The sequence below is a fragment of the Falco rusticolus genome, chromosome W (genome assembly GCF_015220075.1).
Source record: "Falco rusticolus isolate bFalRus1 chromosome W, bFalRus1.pri, whole genome shotgun sequence".
NCBI lineage: Eukaryota > Metazoa > Chordata > Aves > Falconiformes > Falconidae > Falco > Falco rusticolus.
Genome location: NC_051209.1, coordinates 2,926,218 through 2,947,477, shown reverse-complemented (window position 1 = coordinate 2,947,477; position 21,260 = coordinate 2,926,218). Strand labels below are relative to the sequence as shown.

General features: G+C 42.8%; 1 protein-coding gene across 3 annotated transcripts in view; it reads left to right on the top strand.

The window, feature by feature from the left end:
• The window catches only part of LOC119140829 (transcription factor RFX3-like), a 173,406-nt gene that overhangs the window by 94,474 nt on the left and 57,672 nt on the right, over positions 1-21,260 (top strand). For all 3 annotated transcript variants that reach the window (XR_005101740.1, XM_037372463.1, XM_037372464.1), the window contains exon 4: positions 17,277-17,532. Coding sequence is in view for 2 of the 3 variants with exons in the window: in XM_037372463.1 (XP_037228360.1) it covers positions 17,277-17,532 (256 nt within the window). In the remaining variant the exon portion in view is untranslated. The remainder of the gene's footprint in view (positions 1-17,276; positions 17,533-21,260) is intronic.

Below are 21,260 nucleotides of genomic sequence, written 5' to 3'. Positions count from 1 at the left end.
AAATTGGGTGGGGACACAGCCGGGACAGCTGACCTGAACTAGCCAAAGAGGTATTTCATACCATATGACGTCAAGCTGAGTATATAAACTGGGGGAAGAAGAAGGAAGAGGGGGACATCTGGCATTATGGCGTTTGTCTTCCCGAGTAACCGTTACGCGCGATGGAGCCCTGCTTTCCTGGGGATGGCTGAACACCTGCCTGCCGATGGGAAATAGTGAATGAATTCCTTGTTTTGCTTTGCTTGCATGCGTGGCTTTTACTTTACGTATTAAATTGGTCTTATCTCAACCCTTGAGTTTTACATCCCTTTCAGATTCTCCTCCCCATCCCTCTGGGTGAGGGGGAGTGAGCAAGTGGTGGCGTGGTGCTTGATTGCCGGCTGGGGTTAAACCATGAAACTCATACTATGTGCATTGGTGTACAAGCATTTCAGATATGCTCCTGAACCCTAAATATAAATATGAATCTGTCCTCTTTCAGTTTCAAAATGTTGCTCCTTGTCCTGTCACTACAGGCCCTAGTAAAAAGTCTCTCTCTTCCCCCTTTATATATAGTAAGGCTGCAATAAGGTCTCACTGGAGCCTTCTCTTCTCCAGGCTGAATAACCCCAGCTCTCACAGCCTTTCCTCATAGGAGAGGTGTTCCAGCCCTCTGATCATTATCGTGGACCTCCTCTGGACCCACTCTAACAGAACTGGATGCCCCAGAGCTGGATGCAGTACTCCAGGTGGGGTCTCACAAGAGCGGAGTAGAGGGACGGAATTGAACTGCTGGCCATGCTTCCTTTTGTGCAGCCCAGGATGCGATTGGCTTTCTGGGCTGCAAGTGCACATTGCCGGCTCATTGTCCAATTTTTCATCCACCAGTATCCCCAAGTCCTTCTTTGCAGGGCTGCTCTCAGTCCATTCATCCCAGTCTGTACTGATACTGGGGATTGCCCTGACCCAGGCGCAAGACCTTGGACTTGGCCTTGTTGAACTTCATGAGGTTTACATGGGCCCGCTTCTCGAGCTTGCCCAGGTCCCTCTGGATGCCATCCCTTCCCTCTAGCAAATTAACTGCATCCCTCAGCTTGGTGTCATCTGCAAACTTGCTGAGGGTGCACTCAGTCCCACCGTCTGTGTTGATGAAGATATGAAATGGTACTGGTCCCAATATGGACCCCTGAGGGACACCACTCGTCACTGGTTTCCACTCGGACACGGAACCATTGACTATAACTCTTTGGACATGGCCATCCAGCCAGTTCCATATCCATCTAACAGTCCATCGATCAAACTCATCTCTCTCCAATTTAGTGGCCAGAATGTTGTGGGGGACCATATCCAAGGCCTTATAGATGTCCAGGTAGATGGCATCCATACCTCTTCCCTTGTCCACCGATGCAGTCACTCCAGCGTAAGAAGGCCACTAGATTAGTCAGGCATGATTTGCCCTTGGTGAAGCCATGCTGGCTGTCTCTAATCACCTCCCTGTCATCCATATGCCTCAACATATCTTCCAGGAGGATCTGCTCCATGATATTACCAGGCACCACGGTGAGGCTGAGTGGCTGGCAGTTCCCAGGGTCCTCCTTTTTACCCTTTTTAAAAATGGGTGCAGTTTCCCTTTTACCAGTCACCGAGGACATAGTCTGACTGCCATGACTTCTCAAATATAATGGAGAATGGCTTAGCAACTACATCAGCCAATTCCCTCGGGACCCTGGCATGCATCTCGTTGAGTCCCATGGACTCGTGTATGCTCAGGTTCCTTAGGTGGTCTTGAACCTGATCTCCTCCTATGATGGGAGGAACTTCATTCTCCCAGTCCCTGTCTAGAGGTTCAGGGGATTGAGAGATGTGAGAAGAGACATTGCCAGTTTCAGGGTGATTGAAGTCCCACAAGAGGATCAGAGCCTGGGAGCGCAATGCTTCCTGTAGTTGGAGTGCTTCATCAACATCCTCCCCTTGATCCGATGGCCTGTAGTGAACACTAACCGTGAGGTTTCCTTTGTTGGCTTTTCCCTTATTTTTACCCATAAGCTCTCAACTTGTTCATCGCTTTTTCTCAAAGACAGATCTGTGCAGTCAATACAATTTTTACATAAAGGCAATCCCCCCCCTTCCTTCCTTTCCTGTGCTTTCTGAACAGTTTATTGCCATCAATTGCAGCGCTCCAGTCGTGCGATTCATCCCACCAAGTTTCAGTGATAGCAAATATATTATAGCTTTCTAGGTGTACAGCGGCTTCCATCATTTCCTGTTTGTTACCTATGCTGCATGCATTGCTATAGAGGCATTTTAGTGGGCCTATCAACCTTGTCACCTTTTAGAGGAACAGAGCTTATTTCCTTGAGGCATTTCACAGATGTTTCCTTGTTAGTTTCTAATATTTCTTTCATAATTTATTTTAATATTATATATTATATTTTATAGATATGTAGTTATAATTTCTTTTTAATTTTTAACAAAACATACAAAACATAATAAATCTATATAATAAATTTATACTGCCTGGAAACCCTATTGAAAATAATTTACTACCAAAAGCAGCCATAAAAAATACCATGCATGAGCAATGATGGATGCTCTAAAATCAACTTTAAAAAGAAATCTCTAATCCTCATAATGGTCAGTTGGCCATAATACTAGAATCAATTGATGAATCTTTCATACTGGAAATAACAGAACAGAAAGTATAGTAGACTGGTATAATAAACAGGACTTAAAATGTTTCAGTTTTATGTTGGTTTAATAGGTATCAAAACTGATAAAGTTTTAGCAGTCACTGATAATACATAAACATTTAATTATCCAAAAATGAAATGACATAGCATATACATTTTGATTTTTTAATTAACCTTGTCACCTTTTTTAGACAATGTATTGGGTCTGTTTGAGCCCCATAACAGCCCTTATAGTGCTTAGCCTGTATTGATAGCTAGAAAGGTGGTGATAACACAACAGTGTTTTCACTACTGCTGAGCAGTGCTCGCGCAGCATCAAGGCTGTCTATTCAACCTCCCTCCCATCTCTCACCAGTAGCCTGAGGGTGGGCAAGATCTTGGGAGGGGACATTGCCTGAACGGCTGACACAAACTGACTAAAGGGATATTCCATATCATATGATGTATGCTCAGATATAAATGCTAAGAGAAAGGGGGGGGGGGGCATTCGTTATCTACGATGTTTGTGTTCTGGAGCAATCTTTGTGTGTACTGAAGCCCTGCTTCCCGGGAAGTGCCCAAGCATCGCCTGCTGATGGGCAGTAGAGAATAACATCTTTTGTTTTCCTTTGCTTCCATGCGCACATGCATTTTGCTATTTCTTCATTAAACTGCCTTTATCTTGACACACAAGTTTTTTTCCCCTCTCATTTTCTCCCTCCCTGTTCTCCTGAGGAGGGGAGTGATAGAGCAGCTTGGTAAGCACCTGGCAAGCAGCCAAGATCAACCCATCACAGAGGAACAGAGCCTAATTTGTTTGAGGCATTTCACAGGTGCTTCCTTGTTGGTTTCTAGTACATCAGCAGACCTTGGCTCATTTGTCTGGACAGCAAATGGATGCTTCAGTGCCTTTCAGTAAGGTATCTTGAAGATTCACAGAACATCCACAATTGCCTAAAAAGTATAAAACCAGTGCCGATATTCTTCTACCTACTTTGAGCTGGGAAGGGAGTGGTGGGGAGTGGAGGGCATGGACTAGATACTCTCTGGAGCTCCCTTCCTCCCTTCCTATATGTATGGGCAATATCTTTTTCTTTTTTTTTTTTCCCCAATTAATCTGTCTCTGCTTCCACCTTCTGTGTACTTCCTTTTTGTGTTTGATTTCAGTTAGGAGCTCCATTTGCTTGGGTGGTTCTGGCTGTTCCCCAGCCAGTTCAAACCACGGGAAGCCAATGCCAGCAGCAGCAGTGCATTAGCAGCATCATCATTTTGCTGCGTGATGAGGAGAACGTGAGGCTTTTGAGATCTTGGAGGGTGTTCAAGGAGGTTTCTGGGCCCCTGATGCCCTTGGGTTGTGTGTGTGGAGGGACTGGCCAGTAGGCAACAGGTCTCACAAGAGGGGCAGGTGAGAATTGGGTGGTCCCAACTGTCACCATAGCCAGTTCAAACTGGGGGAAGCTGCATATAACCGGTCCCTAGGGAGTGCCAGTGACCAGAGTGTGGTGCTGTGGGGTATGGTGCTGAGAGGAATGGCACAGTATTTTGCGCAGCAGTTTGAGCAGAAGAGTGTGTAAGAAGTGCAGCACATCCTACCAATTGTCAGGCTGCTGCCTGCTCTGCTCACTCACAGACTTATGCTGCAGCCTCGATGGTCACCCCAGCTAGCTGTTGTCTGCGCAAGTCTACCCAGCAGCTTGAGGTTTCCAGGGAATTAGAATGGCTTATTAGGTAGTACTTTGAGGTTGTTGAAAGCATGGTAGTAGAGACCAGGCAAGGGCTGTGCTCTGCAGCAGACAGGAATCAGCTACCTAGCCAGGCTACCCAGGGACAAGTGGAGGTGGCCACCCAGAAAGAGCTTCTTATTAGGGAAGCTGCTGTCCAGGTGGAGTGCTGCAAAGACTGTACCTCACACTCCTGGATGGAGGAGGGTGCAAGCTCCACCTGTGCAAAGGTGTGCTCTGGTAGAGTCACTTCAGGCAGCAGTTGGAGGAGCTGCAGGAGGAAGTCAGCAGGTTATGTTGTATTAGGGAGGGGGAACAAGAAATAGAGTATTATTTGAGACTTTGCAAGAAGAAATACTAGGGCTTCATGGCACTGACCTCCAAAGACTACCAGACAAAGAGCTTCAGCAGTGAATAGACAGCACCTTGGAGAAAGAGGCACCATGGTCTCTCGTGACCCGTGGGAACAGCATATTGCTTCACTCCCCTTCCTTGTATGTACCAACCAGCAACAGAAATGAAATCTTGGCAGTGAACAAAACCACTGAGCAAGATTCACAGGGAGAAACCATATCTGCAGCACATACTGAAAGCTGCAAAAAGAAGCGTAGAGTGCTAGTAGTGGGTGAGAGGCACCGAGGTATCCATCAGCTGGCCTGATATACAGTCAGGGGAAGTTTTCTGCTTGCCAGGAGCCAAGATCCAGGATGTCACAGACGGACTGCCACAACTGGTAAAAGTGCAGGCTACTATCTCCTACTTCTTTTCCACGTGTGCACCAGTGACATGGTAAAGCATAACCTGGGCAAGATCAAGTAGGACCTGAGATCCCTGAGGGCCCAAGTGAAAGGGACAGGTGCCCCAGTGATCTCCTCCTCTATCTTGTGAATCAAGGATAGGGGTGCAGGCAAAAATCAGTTCATCAGGCAGATCAACACCTGGCTTTGTGGCTGGTGTCATCACCAGAGCTTTGGTTTCTATGGTCACGAGATATTCTTCAATGAATACAGCCTATTGGGAAGAGATAGAATCCACTGATTTAGTAGAGGCAGGAGAATCTTTGCCAGTATATTGGCTGACAGTGAATTGTGCTTTAAACTAACAAACTTGGGGGTGAGGGGGGGTAGGGTCCACAGCTGTGACACCTGTATATCCATAAGCAACAGGGCAGATAAGCACACCTACCAGAGTAGTGAGGAATGCTTCCCAACCCTTTCCAAAGGCAAGAACCCCAAGTCCAACCACCTCAAGTGCATATATACCAATGCACGTAGTCTGGGCAACAAACAGGAAGAACTGGAGCTCCATGCCCAGTCTGAGAGTTATGATGTCATAGGAATCAAAGAAACCTGGGGGGTGGGGGAGAGGAACTCACATGACTGGAAGACCACAATGGATGGCTATGAATTCTTTCAGAAAGATAGGAAGGGAAGAAGCGGAGGTGGAGTTGCACTTTATGTACAAGAGAAATTTGAGTGTATGGAGGTGAGCTATGGAAACCATGAAAGTGCTATCATTGAATGCTTTTGGATCATGATTGGAGGGATCGTCACCAAGGGGGATCTTATGGTAAGTATCTGTTACTGACCTCCCAAGCAGGATGATGAGGCTGACAAAACCTTACTTTGGCCGCTCAAGGAAGTCTCAGGCCAAGAGAACCTGATACTCATGGGTGAAGTCAATTACCCAGACATTTGTTGGGAAAACAACACAGCAGTGCACAAATTGTCTGTTAAGTTCCTGGAATGCATTGAGGACTGTTTCCCGCTATAGATACTGGACATACTGACTAGGAACAGCACATTGCTAGATTTACTGCTCGCAAACTGAGAAGACTTACTTGACAGCATAGCTACCAATGGTAGCCTTGGGTATGGCAACCACAACATTGTGGAGTTTAAGATCCTGCTGAGCACACTGAAGGCCAGTAGTAGGATAAAGATCCTGGATTTTAGAAGAGTCAACTTAAAATTGCTCAGAGCCCAGCTGTGAGGGATTCCATGGGAAGCATCCAGGTAGGGTAAAGGAGCTTGTGAGTGCTGGGAATTATTCAGGAACAGCTTCCTGGAAGCACAAGAACAGTCCATCCCCTACAAAGGGAAATGAAGAAGGCAGATCAAGAGATCACCCTGACTTAACAATGATCTTTTGGATGTGCTTAAAAGCAAAAAAGAAACATACTGGCTATGGAAAGGTGGCCAAATAGCCAACAAGGACTACAAGAACCTTGCTAGGACATGTAGAGATGCAGTCAGAAAGGCTAAGGCTCAGTTAGAACTAAAACTGGCCAGAGAAAAAGAAGAAAGGGTTCTTCAGGTATGTGAGCAGTAAGCAGAAGCACAGGGAAGACAGGCCCATTACTAAACAGGGCAGGGAAGCTAGTCACTAATAATGCTGACAAGGCAGAGGTTGTCAATACGTTTGCCTCTGTCTTTACTTGTGTAGATGGACCCCAGATGACAGGATCAAGTAGCTACAACAATCTATGTGTCAACATTCCTCTTGTAGTGGAGGAAGGGCTGGTCTGCAGCCTTTTCGAAGGGCTCAACTCACATAAATCTATGGGCCTGGATGGAATCCATTCCAGGGTGTTCAGAGAAGTGGCTGACATTGTTGCAAGGCCACTGTCTACAATCTTTGAAAAGTCATGGAGATCAAGGGATATCCCTAATGACTGGAAGAGGACAAATGTCATACCCATCTACAAGAAGGGCCCAAAAGAGGACCCAGGAAACTACAGGCCCATTAATCTTACTTCAGTTTCTGGGAAAGTAATGGAATGTGTTCTAGAAACTATCACAAGCCAAATGAAGCACATGATTGGAAAAACCCAACAAAAAATTACCAAAGGCAAACCAAGCCAGACTAACGTGATCACCTTCTACAACAAACTAACACTTTATGTCAAAGTGGGAAGAGTAGTGGATGTTGTTTACCTGGATTTCTGCAAAGTGTTCAACACTGTTTCCCACAGCCTTTTCCTGGACAAACTGGCAAGACACAGTTTGGATGGGTGGTATGCAAGATGAGTAGGAAAATGGCCAACAGGCCACACTCAGAGGGTGACGATCAATGGGTTTTACTCAGGTTGGCAGCCTGTCACAAGTGAGAACCTGCAGCATCTGATACTGGGCCCCACGATGTTCAACATTTTCATAAATGATCTGGATGATGGGATTGAAAGCACCATCACCAAGTTTGCTGATAACACCAAACTGAGTGGTGAGGTGGATGTGTCAGAAGGGAGAGCCATCTTATAGAGACACCTGGACAAGCTGGAAGAGTAGGCTAGCTAGAACAGTATCATAAAATAATATAATTATTTGGATTGGAAGGGACCTTAGAGATTGTCTAGTTCCAACTCCCCTGCCATGGGCAGAGACACCTTCCACTAGACCAGGTTGCTCAAAGACCCATCCAACCTGGCCTTGAACACTTCCAGGGATGGGGCATCTACAACCTCTCTGGGCAACCTGTTCCAGTGTTTCACCACCCTCATCATAAAGAATTTCTTCCTTATATCTAGTCTGAATCTACCCTCTTTCAGTTTAAAACCATTACCCCTTGTCCTATGGCTACAGGCCCTACTAAAAAGTCTGTCCCCATCTTTCTTATAAGCCCTCTTTAAGTATTGAAAGGCCACAATAATTAGGTCTCCCCGAAGCCTTCTCTTCTCCAGGCTGAACAATCCCAAACTCTCTCACAGCCTTTTTTCACAGGAGAGGCGTTCCAGCCCTCTGATCATTTTTGTTCATGTCTTTCTTGTGCTGGGGACCCCAGAGTTGGACATAGTACTCCAGGTGGGGTCTCACAAGAACATAGTAGAGGGGCAGAATCACCTTCCTTGACCTGCTGGCCATGCTGCTTTTGATGCAGTCCAGGATAAGCTTTCTGGGCTGTGAGAGCACATTGCTGGCTCATTTCCAGCTTTTTGTCCACCAGCACCCCCAAGTCCTTCTCCATAGGGCTGCTCTCAGTCCATTCTCATCCTAGCTTGTACTGATTCTGGGGGTTGCCCTGACCCAGGTGCAGGACCTTGGCCTTGTTGAACTTCATGAAATTCACATGGGACCACTTGTTGAGCTTATCCAGGTCCCTCTGAATGGCATTACATCCCTCAGACATGTCAACCATACCACTCAGATTGCTGTCATCTGCAAATTTGCTGAGGGTGTGCTCGATCTCACTATGTCATTCATGAAGCTATTAAACAGTACTGGTCCCAATATGGACCTCTGAGGGACACCACTTGTCAACGATATCCATCTAGACATTGAGTCATTGAACACTACCCTCTGGATGTGACCATGCAGCCAATTCCTTATCCTTGTCCACCCATCAAATCCATATCTCTCCAATTTAGGGATGTTGTGGGGGACCGTGTTAGAGGCCTTACAGAAGTCCAGATAGATGACATCCATAGCTCTTCCCTTGTCCACTGATGTAGTCACTCCATCATAGAAGGCCACTAGGTTGGTCAGGCAAGACTTGCCCTTGGTGAAGACATGCTGGCTGTCTCAAATCACCTCCCTGTCATCCATGTGCCTTAGCATAGCTATTAGCAGGATCTGTTCCATGATCTTCCCAGGCACAGAGGTGAGGCTGACAGGTTGGTAGTTCTCAGTGTCTGTCTTTCTACCCTTTTTAAAAACGGGTGCAGTTTCCCTTTTTCCTGTCACCAGGGACATCACCTGACTGCTGTGACTTTTCAAATATGATGGAGAGTGGCTTGACAACTATATCAGCCAGTTCCCTCAGGACTTTGGGATGCATCTCATCAGGCCCCATAGACTTATGTATGCTCAGGTTCCTCAGGTGGTCATGAACCTGATCTTCTCTTACAGTGGGAGGGACTTTTCTCCCCCAGTCCCTGACTTGAAGTCCATCCACTTGAGTGATACGGGAAGGGAGACTGACAGTTTGAAATTTAAAAGATGTGCAAATTCCTGCACCTGGGACAACATAACTATAGAGCCCAGTATAGGCTAGGATCTATGTGGCTGGGGAGTAGCCATGCTGAAAGGGACCTGGGGTTGCTAGTACACAACAAGCTGAAAGTGTCAGCAGTGCACCGCTGCAGCAACAAAGGCAAATCAGGTCCTGGGCTGCATCTGCAGGGGGATTATTATCAGAGATAGAGATGTGATCATCCCCCTCTGCTCAGCCCTTGTCAGGCTGCACCTGCAGTACTGTGTCCAGTTCTGGTCTCCACAGTTCAGGAAAGACACACACAGACTGGAGAGGGTCCAAAGGAGGGCCACAAAGATGATCAAAGGGCTGGAGAACCTGCCCTATGAGGTAAGACTGAAGGAGTTAGATCTATCCTTCCTGGAGAAAAGAAGGGTTGGGGGAACCTCATCACAGTATTCCAGTACTTAAAGGGCAACTATAAAGAGGACAGAGGCTCTCTCTTCACAAGGAGCCACATGGAGAAAACAAAGTGCAATGGGTAAGACAAAGTGGCACAGGGAGCTTTATCTCGACATAAGAAAGAATTTTTTTACGGTGAGAATAATCACTCACTGGAACAACCTCCCCAGGGACATGGTAGAATCCCCATCGCTGGAGATTTTCAAGATGTTATTGGACAAGGTGCTAGATAATCTCATGTAACCTCCCTTTTCCACAAAAGGTTGGACCAGATGATCTTTTGTGGTCCCATCCAACATAGGCTGTTCTATGTTTCTATACTTCTATGCTTGCCTTTCTACTCATTGGATTGGACTGTTCTTGTTTTCTGAGAAGGCTGTCCTCAAAGATCAGCTAGTTCTGGTCCCCTTTTCCCTCCAGGGCAGTTTCCCATGGGATCCTGCCAGGCAGGGCCCTGAACAGGCCAGTATCTTCTTTTCTCAAGCCCAGGGCTGTAATTATACTGTTTTAATTTTCTAAAGTTAAACCATTTCAATTTTCCATTAAACAAATTAGCAAAGTTTTGGTTAGCTAAGATTTTATGTGGAGAAAATTTTTTAGAAAAAGTTATTAAGTTCTAAGATTTCATCTTTCCTGCATATCATCATCAGACATTGGATAATTTGGCATCTAATCTATTTTATAAAATGCAAATGTGTTTGGAAGAATAAATCATGAGATCTGGAAACATGAGTAAAACTTAAAACTATTTTTGGAAGATTTAGGAATCTAAAGTAGTCTGCACTCCCTGTCAGTTGGACAGAGTAATGTTTTCATTATTGTTAGCTGTAGCCTAATGAAGAGAGGGAGAAATGAACTGAAGTGGAGAAATGAGGGCATTCTCTAGGATTTGCATCAGTCTCTTGGGCTTCTAAGACCCACCTCTTGGACTCCATCTCTTCAAGTGAGATTTTTCTTGCAGACATCATTTGTACCATTTCCTCTGGCCAGAGCTATTTTTACTGTCAACAATGATCTTATGCCTTTGTATTTTTCCTTATCTTACTAATATCTAGTTTTTTTCTTTCCCCTTTTGGGGGAAATTCCAGTGTTCCACCCTCCTGGCAGACACTTATTGAACTATTTCCCCTAAGTTAAGTACCCTCTATTAAATAGGGCTGTTTATTAAGTTGCCTGCGGCGAATGAAGAGACGGGACGCAGCTTGATGCAAGCAAGTTGTCCATTTATTAGTGATTTTCTTACAATTATATATGTTTCTACCTTCTACATATTACACACTGATTGGTTAAATCTTAAGCGTAAAAACACTGATTGGTTGATATTTAAGGCACACCGTTAGAACAGTAGGTACTTACTAGTTTATCTTGACCTAGCAATAATTTTTATTCCAGGGTTAGGGAGTTTCTTTCTACGCGGCTTTCTTGATTACATATTGGCGCCATCTGTTCCCTTATCTGGCTACTTGTTTCTCTGTCCATCTGGTTGCCTCCTCAACTGTGACGGCTCAGGGGTCTGCAGTTAGCTTGTTCCTTTGCTCCCAGGGCTTGTGCCCTACAAGTTCTAACAAGTCTCTATTCATCAGGCTATCAGTTCTTGGACTCTTGTCCTTGAGGCCTTGTCCTACATCTCCCCCTTCCTGTTGCACAAAAAGAACCCCTGAAATCGAGCAAAAACAAGGCACAAGTAATAGAACAAATAAAAACCCAACTAAGGCATATTATCAATGTCAAAATAACCCACTGTCTTTGTTCCGTACAATTTTACAATTTCCCCTTTTTGTTTTTGAACAGCTAGTACCAGGTTTGCCATGTTCTGCAGGGCCCTTGCAAACATGACAGCAACCAAGGTAACAGCAAACAAACAATATTGCCAATTGAGTGAATGGATGCCAAAAAAGGCTGAAATTTTCTCAGATTTTGATAACATGTTGCTGCAATGGGGCGCCTAAAATCCACGCAGCACATACCATCCAAATCCTCACAGCCGAATCGTGTCCTTGAACCAACAACAAAAAGCAGTGGCAATTTTGTCTCACATTCTTAACTGCCTACCAAACAAGGTGATTTAACTCTTTAATGCTTTCCCTGCTGTTACTCTGGATAAGAGAAGAACTGCTGCGACACGTTCCCATCATAGCCTCCTACTACATTAGCATCTACAGAAAGACAATTATTGACATTCAAAGTGTAAACAATATCAGCTTCTTTTGGATTAACACTATACATAGATGGAAGGGCACACCAAACAAGAACTGGTTCAGTCAAAAAGTTCGAAACATAGCATGCCTTCTCTGAACATACCTCTGGGGTCATTCCCTTCATTCCTTCTCTTTTTTATGCAAAGAGAAACACTTTTACCATAACAGAGAAGCCCCTATTTACATCTCTGAGCCCGGACACAAACCGCAGCTGTATGCTCCACCAGGCTCAGGGCAGAAATCATTCATGTAGTTACATAGCTATATATCACTACAAGCATGCAGACACCTATTAGACACTAGATAACCATGTTTATCTTTCCTAGTCTCCTTCACAATACCCAGCTGTTCTCTCATCTCTTGTTAGGTCAAATATTCTCCAGTTTCCTCTCCTATCTCTCTTCAGACATTCTCTATCCTCCCCTTTTTTGCTTGTTAATTGTGATGAGGCAAAGGTTGTGTGTAGCTGGGTGACCATGACCTGATTTATGTTACAATCAACTAAACACTGAATACAGGAAAAAAAGGTATGGGAGACATAAGGCAAACATCAATAAGGTGGTTAAAGATAATTATAATAAATCCTGCAATACTTTTGAGTCATGGCCCAAAGTTTCCCAGCCGTGAGAAGAGACCAAAGGCATCCCGCCCCTGGCTCTGTTGCAGATCTTTGTTTTAAGGCTTTTGAGTTTTGTATACTTTTGTAAATTAATTCACAGTGGTCACTCAGATTCACGTAACACATCCTATCAAAGTCTTCACACTTGTGTCCCTGTGCTAATAATAAAAATCAATAGCAACTCGGTTCTGTAGCAACATATGATGGACAGAATCAACATCTGTTAATAAGCCAGAAAAAAAAATAGTATTTGTAGTATTACTTTGTTTAGCAAGCTAGCAGCCTAATTTACTAAGCAAGTTAAAAGCGTGTACTATTCTTACAGAAGAGATTAGAGAAGCAAAAATCTGTTACGCTGCATTCCAGAACTCAGCCTGAGAATTACAGTCTGCTGTGAGTTCTGCGTTACAATCTTTTGACACATGTTGGGGTTGCGATTGTGAAAGTTGCCCGTTTACAATTTTCATTGGCATTATCACAGCTAGTTGTTTTAAAAGCAACCCTTGAGCTTCCTGATGTTCGACTTGTTGCAAAATATTCTGAAGCCAATCAATCAAGTTAGTATTAAAGTTAGTGACTCTCTAGGACCCTGCAAGACTGTGGCAAGACTCCCGCATCCTGACTGCCTTAATAGCCATCTCATTCATTTGCAAACAGTTGTCCCTGGGATACCTTGCCTGAGTCACAGAATCGGCACAGTTAATTGCTCCAGCTAACTGCTCATAGTTAACAGCAATTCCCCGATTAAGGTTTTCAGTCAAGGCCACTACACATAGCTCACAAAAATCAAATAACCACATCATATACTGTATCAGTTAGTACCATACAAAGCAATGACTTCCAGTCATGCAGTGTGAGTGTGTAAGGCTCTGCCATCACTTCAAGAAGGGACATAGCAAATGTGCTATGAATCCCCCCTTCCCGCACTGCTTTCCTTAACTCTTTAACAGCCTCGTATTGCACAGGCTGCCACTCTGCAGGTTGATTTGTCTGACAAAATACTGAACATGCCATAGCGACTCCCAAATCCCCTCTCTTAAGTGTTTCCCGCTTGCACTCCTGCCACCAATCCCTCAGACCCCCTTTCACCCTCCCCCAAAGTACAATCAATGCATCAGGAGAGACAAGGGGGTGGGGGAAAGGTCTAGCTCCTTTTCCAGATCTATAGGACCTGGATCAAAAGGTTTATCAGTGTCAATAAAATCATTGTCCGAGTTGTCCTGTTCCCATGCTTGGTCCTGTGTTGTGAGGGTCGCTGCAGTCAGTGACAGAAGCTTTGGGGGCAGAGGAGGTGTGGACATAATCGGCATCGTTGAAAGTGTGTTGAGTCGCGCTGTCGGTGGAATTTACAGCTTCCTCTGGTTTAGCACCATTAGTAGAATTAGTCCACACTGGGCAAAGAGTAGTCAGAATTTGCCACCAAGGTGCTAAATGCATTCCCGACACGGAGCTCCCCTCTGCGGCAGCATCATACAATTGTCTGCTGACCGCTTTAATTTCTTTCAAAGTCTCTAAAGTTTCTTGACTGCTCGCCTGTCTCAATGAGTACAGGTTTCTAAAGCTTCTTAAAATTTCTTCAAATATTTAAAATCTCTAAGGTTTCTTGGCTGCTCACCTGTCTCGATGCATACAGGCATTATCCTCGGGGTTTAGGTTTTCCGCCTGGTCCAGACAGCAAGACGATCGTTCAGCCAAGCCGTCTCCTCCGGAACGCAGCCCTCTTCCACAAGCTGTCTTTTTTCCGTCCTTATTCTTCCAAGGCTTCGGAACACCACCATAGGGGTCACCATTTGAGGAGATTGAGGCACGGACTCCCTGATCTGACTAGAAGACCCTTCATGAGTCCATATACGTCTCTTTCTGGGGACGAAGCCTGATTCCCCGTTACAGATTTCCCACAGCTCACCTCTCAACTCCGGAGGGATTTATGGCTGGCCGGCTCCTGCTTCCTTTCAGCAGATCATTCAAAGTTCTGTGGGATTCGCTGCATGTCGCTCAGTTAGGCGATTCGAGAGTCCCTCCACGTCAGATCCTTCACCGGATCACGTGGGGGTCACCAATTTGCGGCGAATGAAGAGACGGGACTCAGCTTGATGCAAGCAAGTTGTCCATTTATTAGTGATTTTCTTACAATTATATATGTTTCTACCTTCTACATATTACACACTGATTGGTTAAATCTTAAGCGTAAAAAACACTGATTGGTTGATATTTAAGGCACACCGTTAGAACAACAGGAACTTACTAGTTTATCTTGACATAGCAATAATTTTTATTCCAAGGTTAGGGAGTTTCTTTCTACGTGGCTTTCTTGATTACATATTGGCGCCATCCGTTCCCTTATCTGGCTACTTGTTTCTCTGTCCGTCTGGTTGCCTCCTCAACTGTGACGGCTCAGGGGTCTGCAGTTAGCTTGTTCCTTTGCTCCCAGGGCTTGTGCCCTACAAGTTCTAACAAGTCTCTATTTATCAGGCTATCAGTACTTGGACTCTTGTCCTTGAGGCCTTGTCCTACAGTACCCTGGTTCAAAGGAAGATATAACATCTGATCTGGTAGCAGATGCTTCACTTACCATCCATTGGAGATATTCAGTGATGCCTCAGTTTAATAAAATCAATCATGTATCCCCAAGGAAATTTCTCCAAACTGTCTTGCCTGCACATGTTATTGCAATGGAAATGATGGCTTGATTGTAGCTCTGAAAAGAAGGTGCTACTAGATGACCATACAGGTTCTGGAGCCTCCCCCCCCACACCCCCCCTTTAAAAAAATTGTTGTTTTCATTAGGCTGTACTGTAGTCTCTCTAGATTAACTGTTAATTTCTCACAGCTGCTCTTAAAGCTTTTGAAATACCAAGAATAAAACAACAAAAAAAATTTAAAAGTAGATTAAGTAACATGAAAACAAGCAATATGGTACAGAACCTGAAAAGCTTTTGGGATATTAAAATTAAGTTTTAGATGTTTTTGCTGTCTCTGAAGAACAAGAGAGAATCCATGATGGTCATAGTTAATACAGTAAAAGTTCTGACTTGGTTCTTATTATGGGTTCAAAATGTTGGTGCCAGTTGATTTTACGGAGCATTGTAGGATTTTATGATTAATGTAAAAATTATCATTTGGGTAAATAAGCTAATTTTTATCATCTGACTATTTTATTGCAATACATACCATGGAATAAAGCTTGTTGGTCTTGAATTGTTGGCTAAAATTTTTTAATTACTGCAAAATCCAGATTCTTCATTTTAGAAAAGCTGATCAGTGTTATTTACTTGTGTATTTTGAACTATATCAATTTGAAAGTTCAAGTTAGTACACAGGACCAAATATCCACTATATTAAATACCTAACAAAAGATTACCCGTTAAAGGGTAATGATCCTGGTCATTATGAACATGAAGTGAAGAATGACATAAGGTTAATGAGTTAAGTGAAAAGTTTAAAATTAACTGGTTAATGAGGCCCAGATGTTTAATAGTTAGAAAGACTTTTTTAATCCCTTCACAAATTGTAATTCTGGCTTAGTTTGATTACTTTTTATCGTAACACTGTACATGTCCAATTTAACATCTCACTGCTGAACTGGATGTCTTAAAATACAAATGAGCTCAGAATTTCAAACTTCAGTCAGAGAGTTTCAGTGAATGTAAAATCAATCCAAAACATTTATAGCATTTATAGTACTCTTGTATATAGGACCATCTTGGCTGACATTTTTTTAGTCATGTTTGCAGTTTTGTAACATACATCGTTGTCTATGTTGTTTAACACCAGACAACAACTAAGTGCCACACAGCCATTTGTTCACTCCCCCCCCCCCCCCAAATGGGATGGAGAAGAGAATCAGGAGAAAAAGTAAACCTTGTGGGTTGAGATAAAGACAATTTAATAGGACAGCAAAGGAAGAGAAAATAGCAACAATAATAATACAAAAAGAATATATAAAACAAGTGATGCACAATGCAATTGCTCACCACCTGCTGACCTATGCCCAGCCTGTCCCTGAGCAGCAATTCCCACCTTCCGGCCAAGTCCCCCCAGTTTATATACTGAGCATGATGTTCTATGGTATGTAATAATCTTTTGGCCAGTTTTGGTCAGCTGTCCTGACTGTGCCCCCTCCCAGCTTCTTATTCACCTCCAGCCTTCTCTCTGGCAGGGCACGAGAAGCTGAAAAGTCCTTGACTTAGTATAAGTTCCACTTAGCCACAACTAAAAACATCAATGTGTTATCAACATTATTCTCATCCTAAACCCAAAATACAGCACTATACCAGTTACTAGGAAGAAAATTAACTCTTATCTCAGCTGAAACCAGGACAACAGTATACAAAATAAATGGCATCTAAATAAAAATCCAGCTTTGACTGTAGGATTAAAAAAGTTAAACAGTTCTATACATTATTATATAATGTATTAATATTTGAATGAGATCTTCCTTTCATCTCTTCAATTCTTGTCATACTTTTCTCCACCCCTCTTCAGATGGGACTGAAAACATTTTATGTGAAGTTTAATGAATACTTATTTTAAACAGTGAGTCCAAGTTAATTAGTACTTTGACATAATGAAATATTATTTTGTGTGGAGGCAGGGGTTCTTTGCCAAGCCTATTAAGTCTGGTTATAGCAACTGTACACTCTTTTCTACAGTGTTTTTTTCCCTCGCTTAAACAATCAAAATAAATAACTACTACTTCTTTTGTTTTCTTTTCCTGAAGTCGAACGACCTATCCTTACACGGAAACTCAGATGTATAGCCAAAACACTGGGGGAAATTACTTCGATACTCAAGGAAGTTCTGCACAGGCAGCAACAGTGGTCTCCTCTCATAGTATGGTGGGCACCGGAGGGATTCAGATGGATGTTGCAGGAGGACAGCTCATTAGCAGCTCAGGAGGGAGCTATCTGATTGGCAATTCAATGGAAAATTCTGGTCATTCAGCTACTCATACAACGCGGGCCTCCCCAGCTACAGTAAGTACTTCAGAACTTAAATCTTTGGGGATAGTTTCTTAGTCACTATGATGTTCCTGCATGCTGACATGTTTCTGTAGCAAAAAGCATATTATGTTGGCAGAATCAGTAATACATGGCTTTACCTTGCAAATATTTACATTTAGTTCAACTTTGTGTATGTGAATAGTATTAATTGAGTGCTGTCATGGTTTAAATCCAGCTGGCAACTAAGCACCATGCAACTGCTCGCTCACTCCCCCCACAGTGGAATGGGGGAAAGAATCAGTAGAGTAAAAGTGAGAAAGCTCGTGGGTTGAGACAAAAACAGTTTAATAATTTTAAAAAAGAAATAACATTAATAATAATCATGAAAAGAAAAAAAAAAAGAGGGAAAAATAAAACTCAAGAAAGACAAGTGATGCAAATGAAAACCATTGCTCACCACCAACCAACTGGTGCCCAGCCAGTCCCTGAGCAGCAGCCCCCCCTGCAAACTGTCCCCCTAGTTTTATTGCTGAGCATGATGTCATATAGTATGGAATATCCCTTTGGTCAGTTGGGGTCAGCTGTCCCAACTGTGTCCCCTCCCAACTTTTTGTGTACTCCCAGCCTACTCACTGGTGGGGTGGGGTGAGAAGCAGAAAAAGCCTTGACTCTGTGTAAGCACTGCTCAGCAATAACTAAAAAATCCCTGTGTTATCAGCACTGTTTTGGTTACAAATCCAAAACATAGCCCCATACCAGGTAATATGAAGAAAATTAACCCTATCCCAGCCAAAACCAGCACAGTGCACTGGGGATGCTCACATGCATAAGAATGTGGATGAGACTGAAAATTTGTAGTACTGGGGACTGAAATAGATTCTTTAGACACTTCATCTTCCTTTCTGAATAAGAGAAAATATTACTAAGATGATCTATAGCTAATATAAAATTTAAATAAAATAGCTCATCATACAGCTGTTTGACTTCATTTATGTTTTGACTCCATATTATTGTTGGGTTTGTAGCTTATTTCAAGATATTTGTTACTTTTTCAGAATACTAAGAATATATTATTTCAGTTCATTGTTATGGTTTGAACTTGGCTGAACACCAGGTGCCCACCAAAGCCACTCTATCACTCCCCTTCTCAGCTGGACAGGAGAGAGAAAATATAATGAAAGGCTTGTGTGTTGAGATAAGGACAGGGAGATCACTCAGCAGTTACTACCACAGGCAAAACAGACTCAACTTGGGGGAAATAATTTGATGTATTGCCAATCAAAAGTCAGAGTGGGATAATGAGAAATAAAAACAAATCTTAAAATACCTTCCCCCCACCCCTCCCTTCTTCCTGGGCTCTACTTCACTCCTGATTACTCTACTTCCATCCTCTGAGCAGTGCAGGGGGACAGGGAATTGGGGTTGCGGTCAGTTTGTCACACGTTTCTACTGTTCCTTCCTCCTCACACTCTTCCCCTGCTCCAGCATGGGGTCCCTCCCATGGGAGACAATTCTTCATGAACTTCTCCGGCATGAGTCCTTCCCATGGGCTGCAGTTCTTCAAAAAGTGCTTCAGCATGTTTCTTTTCCATGGAGTGCAGTTCTTCAGGAACAGACTGCTCTGGTGTGGGTCCCCCACAGGGTCACAGGTCCTGCCAGAAAACCTGCCTCAGCATGATCTCCTCTCTCCATGGGTCCACAGGTCCTACCAGGAGCCTGCTTCAGTATGGGCTTCCCACGAGGTCACAGCCTCTTTCAGGGCACATCCATCTGCTCCGGTGTGGGGTCCTCCATGGGCTGCAGGTGGAGATCTGCTCCACCATGGACCTCTGTGGGCTGCAGGGGGACAGCCTGCCTCACCATGGTCTTCACCATGGGCTGCAGGGAAATCTCTGCTCTGGTGTCTGGATCGCCTCCTCCCCCTCTTTCTGCACTGACCTTGGTGTCTGCAGAGTTGTTTCTTTCACATATTCTTATTCCTCTTTTCTGCTGCAATTTTTTGCACAGATTTTTCCCCCCCTTCTTAAATATGTTATCACAGAGGTGCTACCACCATTGCTGATTGGTTCAGCCTTGACTAATGGTGGGTCTGTCTTGTAGCCAGCTGGCATTGGCTCCATTAAACATAGGGGAAGCTCCTGGCATCTTCTCACAGAAGCCACCCCTGTAGCCTTCCTCTGCTACCAGAACCTTGCCATGTAAACCCAGTACAATTTTCATTACTTATTTATGGTAGTTCTCAATTCCATTTCAACATCAGCTCATTGTGGAAATGTGTTAAGGGATGGAAAAATGCCTTCTGTTGCAACCATGATAGTTAATAATATAGAAACCTAAGCATGAAGACAAACACGTTCCTTTCCCTTAGGGAATTCCAGGGATGTAAATGAGTTTATGCTCATTCTAGCTTTGCTGGATAGCCTTAATGAATACTTACCAAACCTTTGATAACATTCTGACCTGGTTGCAGAGATTTGGAAATAACATATAAGAGAACTTGGGACACTTGCAGTAACAAGAGTTGAAAGCTGTCTTGGAGGGATTGATAGCAAGGTATAGGACGATTAATGAGCATTTCTTTTAATTATTTTTTTTAGTAGGGTTTTTTTTGGTCAAAAAAGTTACTTAAAGAATTTTACTTTTGCAAACCAGTGTAATGAGTAAAAACTCATTAAAAAATATCAAATAGCAAAAGCAACACTTCATCTTATTTCTTGACTTTGCATAATCAGGTAAAAAATGTTTTCACTCATTTGAAAAATATTTCATGGAACATGATTACAAAGTGCAGGCAGAATGAGAGTAGGTTTATCTAAGCAAAAGCAATGAATCTTCTGAAGTGATGTAAATTTAAAAAGTAATGTTTCTTTAAAATATTTAAATGGCAAAAATATTCCTGTTTCATATTAGTTATTATGAATTACTTTATATTTGAATAAAAATAAACCTTTACACATTAGAAATGTTCTTCTCAATTGAACATGTCATCTACAGATGGCAACCTTTTGTTGTCTAGCAAAATATCATGTCATAAGTTTAGTATTGTAAACTGACAATAAATTTCAATAAGTGGAAACAATAAATTTAGTGTAGGATCAAAGTGTAGATGACATACAGTCAGTAAACACAAACAATTTTCAAGGGATCCAGGAAGAGTAGTAGACTTTGATATCCTAGAATCATTTGATTGGTATCAAAACTCCATATCAATTTTTGCAAATGAAAAGATGAATAATTTTGGGATGGCCAAAATTAGAAGCTAGAATTTTAATTTTTTTTAAAATTAAATATTTTAATGTTTACAAGGATTTATGTCCAAATACAAATGCTGAAATTCAACAGAGTAATTACTAACTTTTACCTCATCCCAATATAAGTCCATATTGTTCTCATTCAAAAAATAATGCCTTATGCAAAAAAAACTTGAAGTACATACCTTTCACTATCCTGCACTTCCTTCATGTTAAAGAAAACCTGTTAATTAGAATGTTCTGAATTATTTTTATTTTGCTTTATCTAGCTTTTAAGGAATACAGATTAAAATTAAATTACAATTCCAATATTGTGTTTCGACTGTTAAATAGTTTTCCTCCCATTTTTAAGGCACTATATATAGTGTGTAGTTAAATAAATGAGGCATTAGAATACATTAAAGTGCATTTCTTGTTGATAAATTATTAAGCAGGAAACTACAAAATTACTTTCATTATTATTCTTTTATAGACTCATGAAAAGGTTTGGTTTGGAACAGGCCTTGAAAG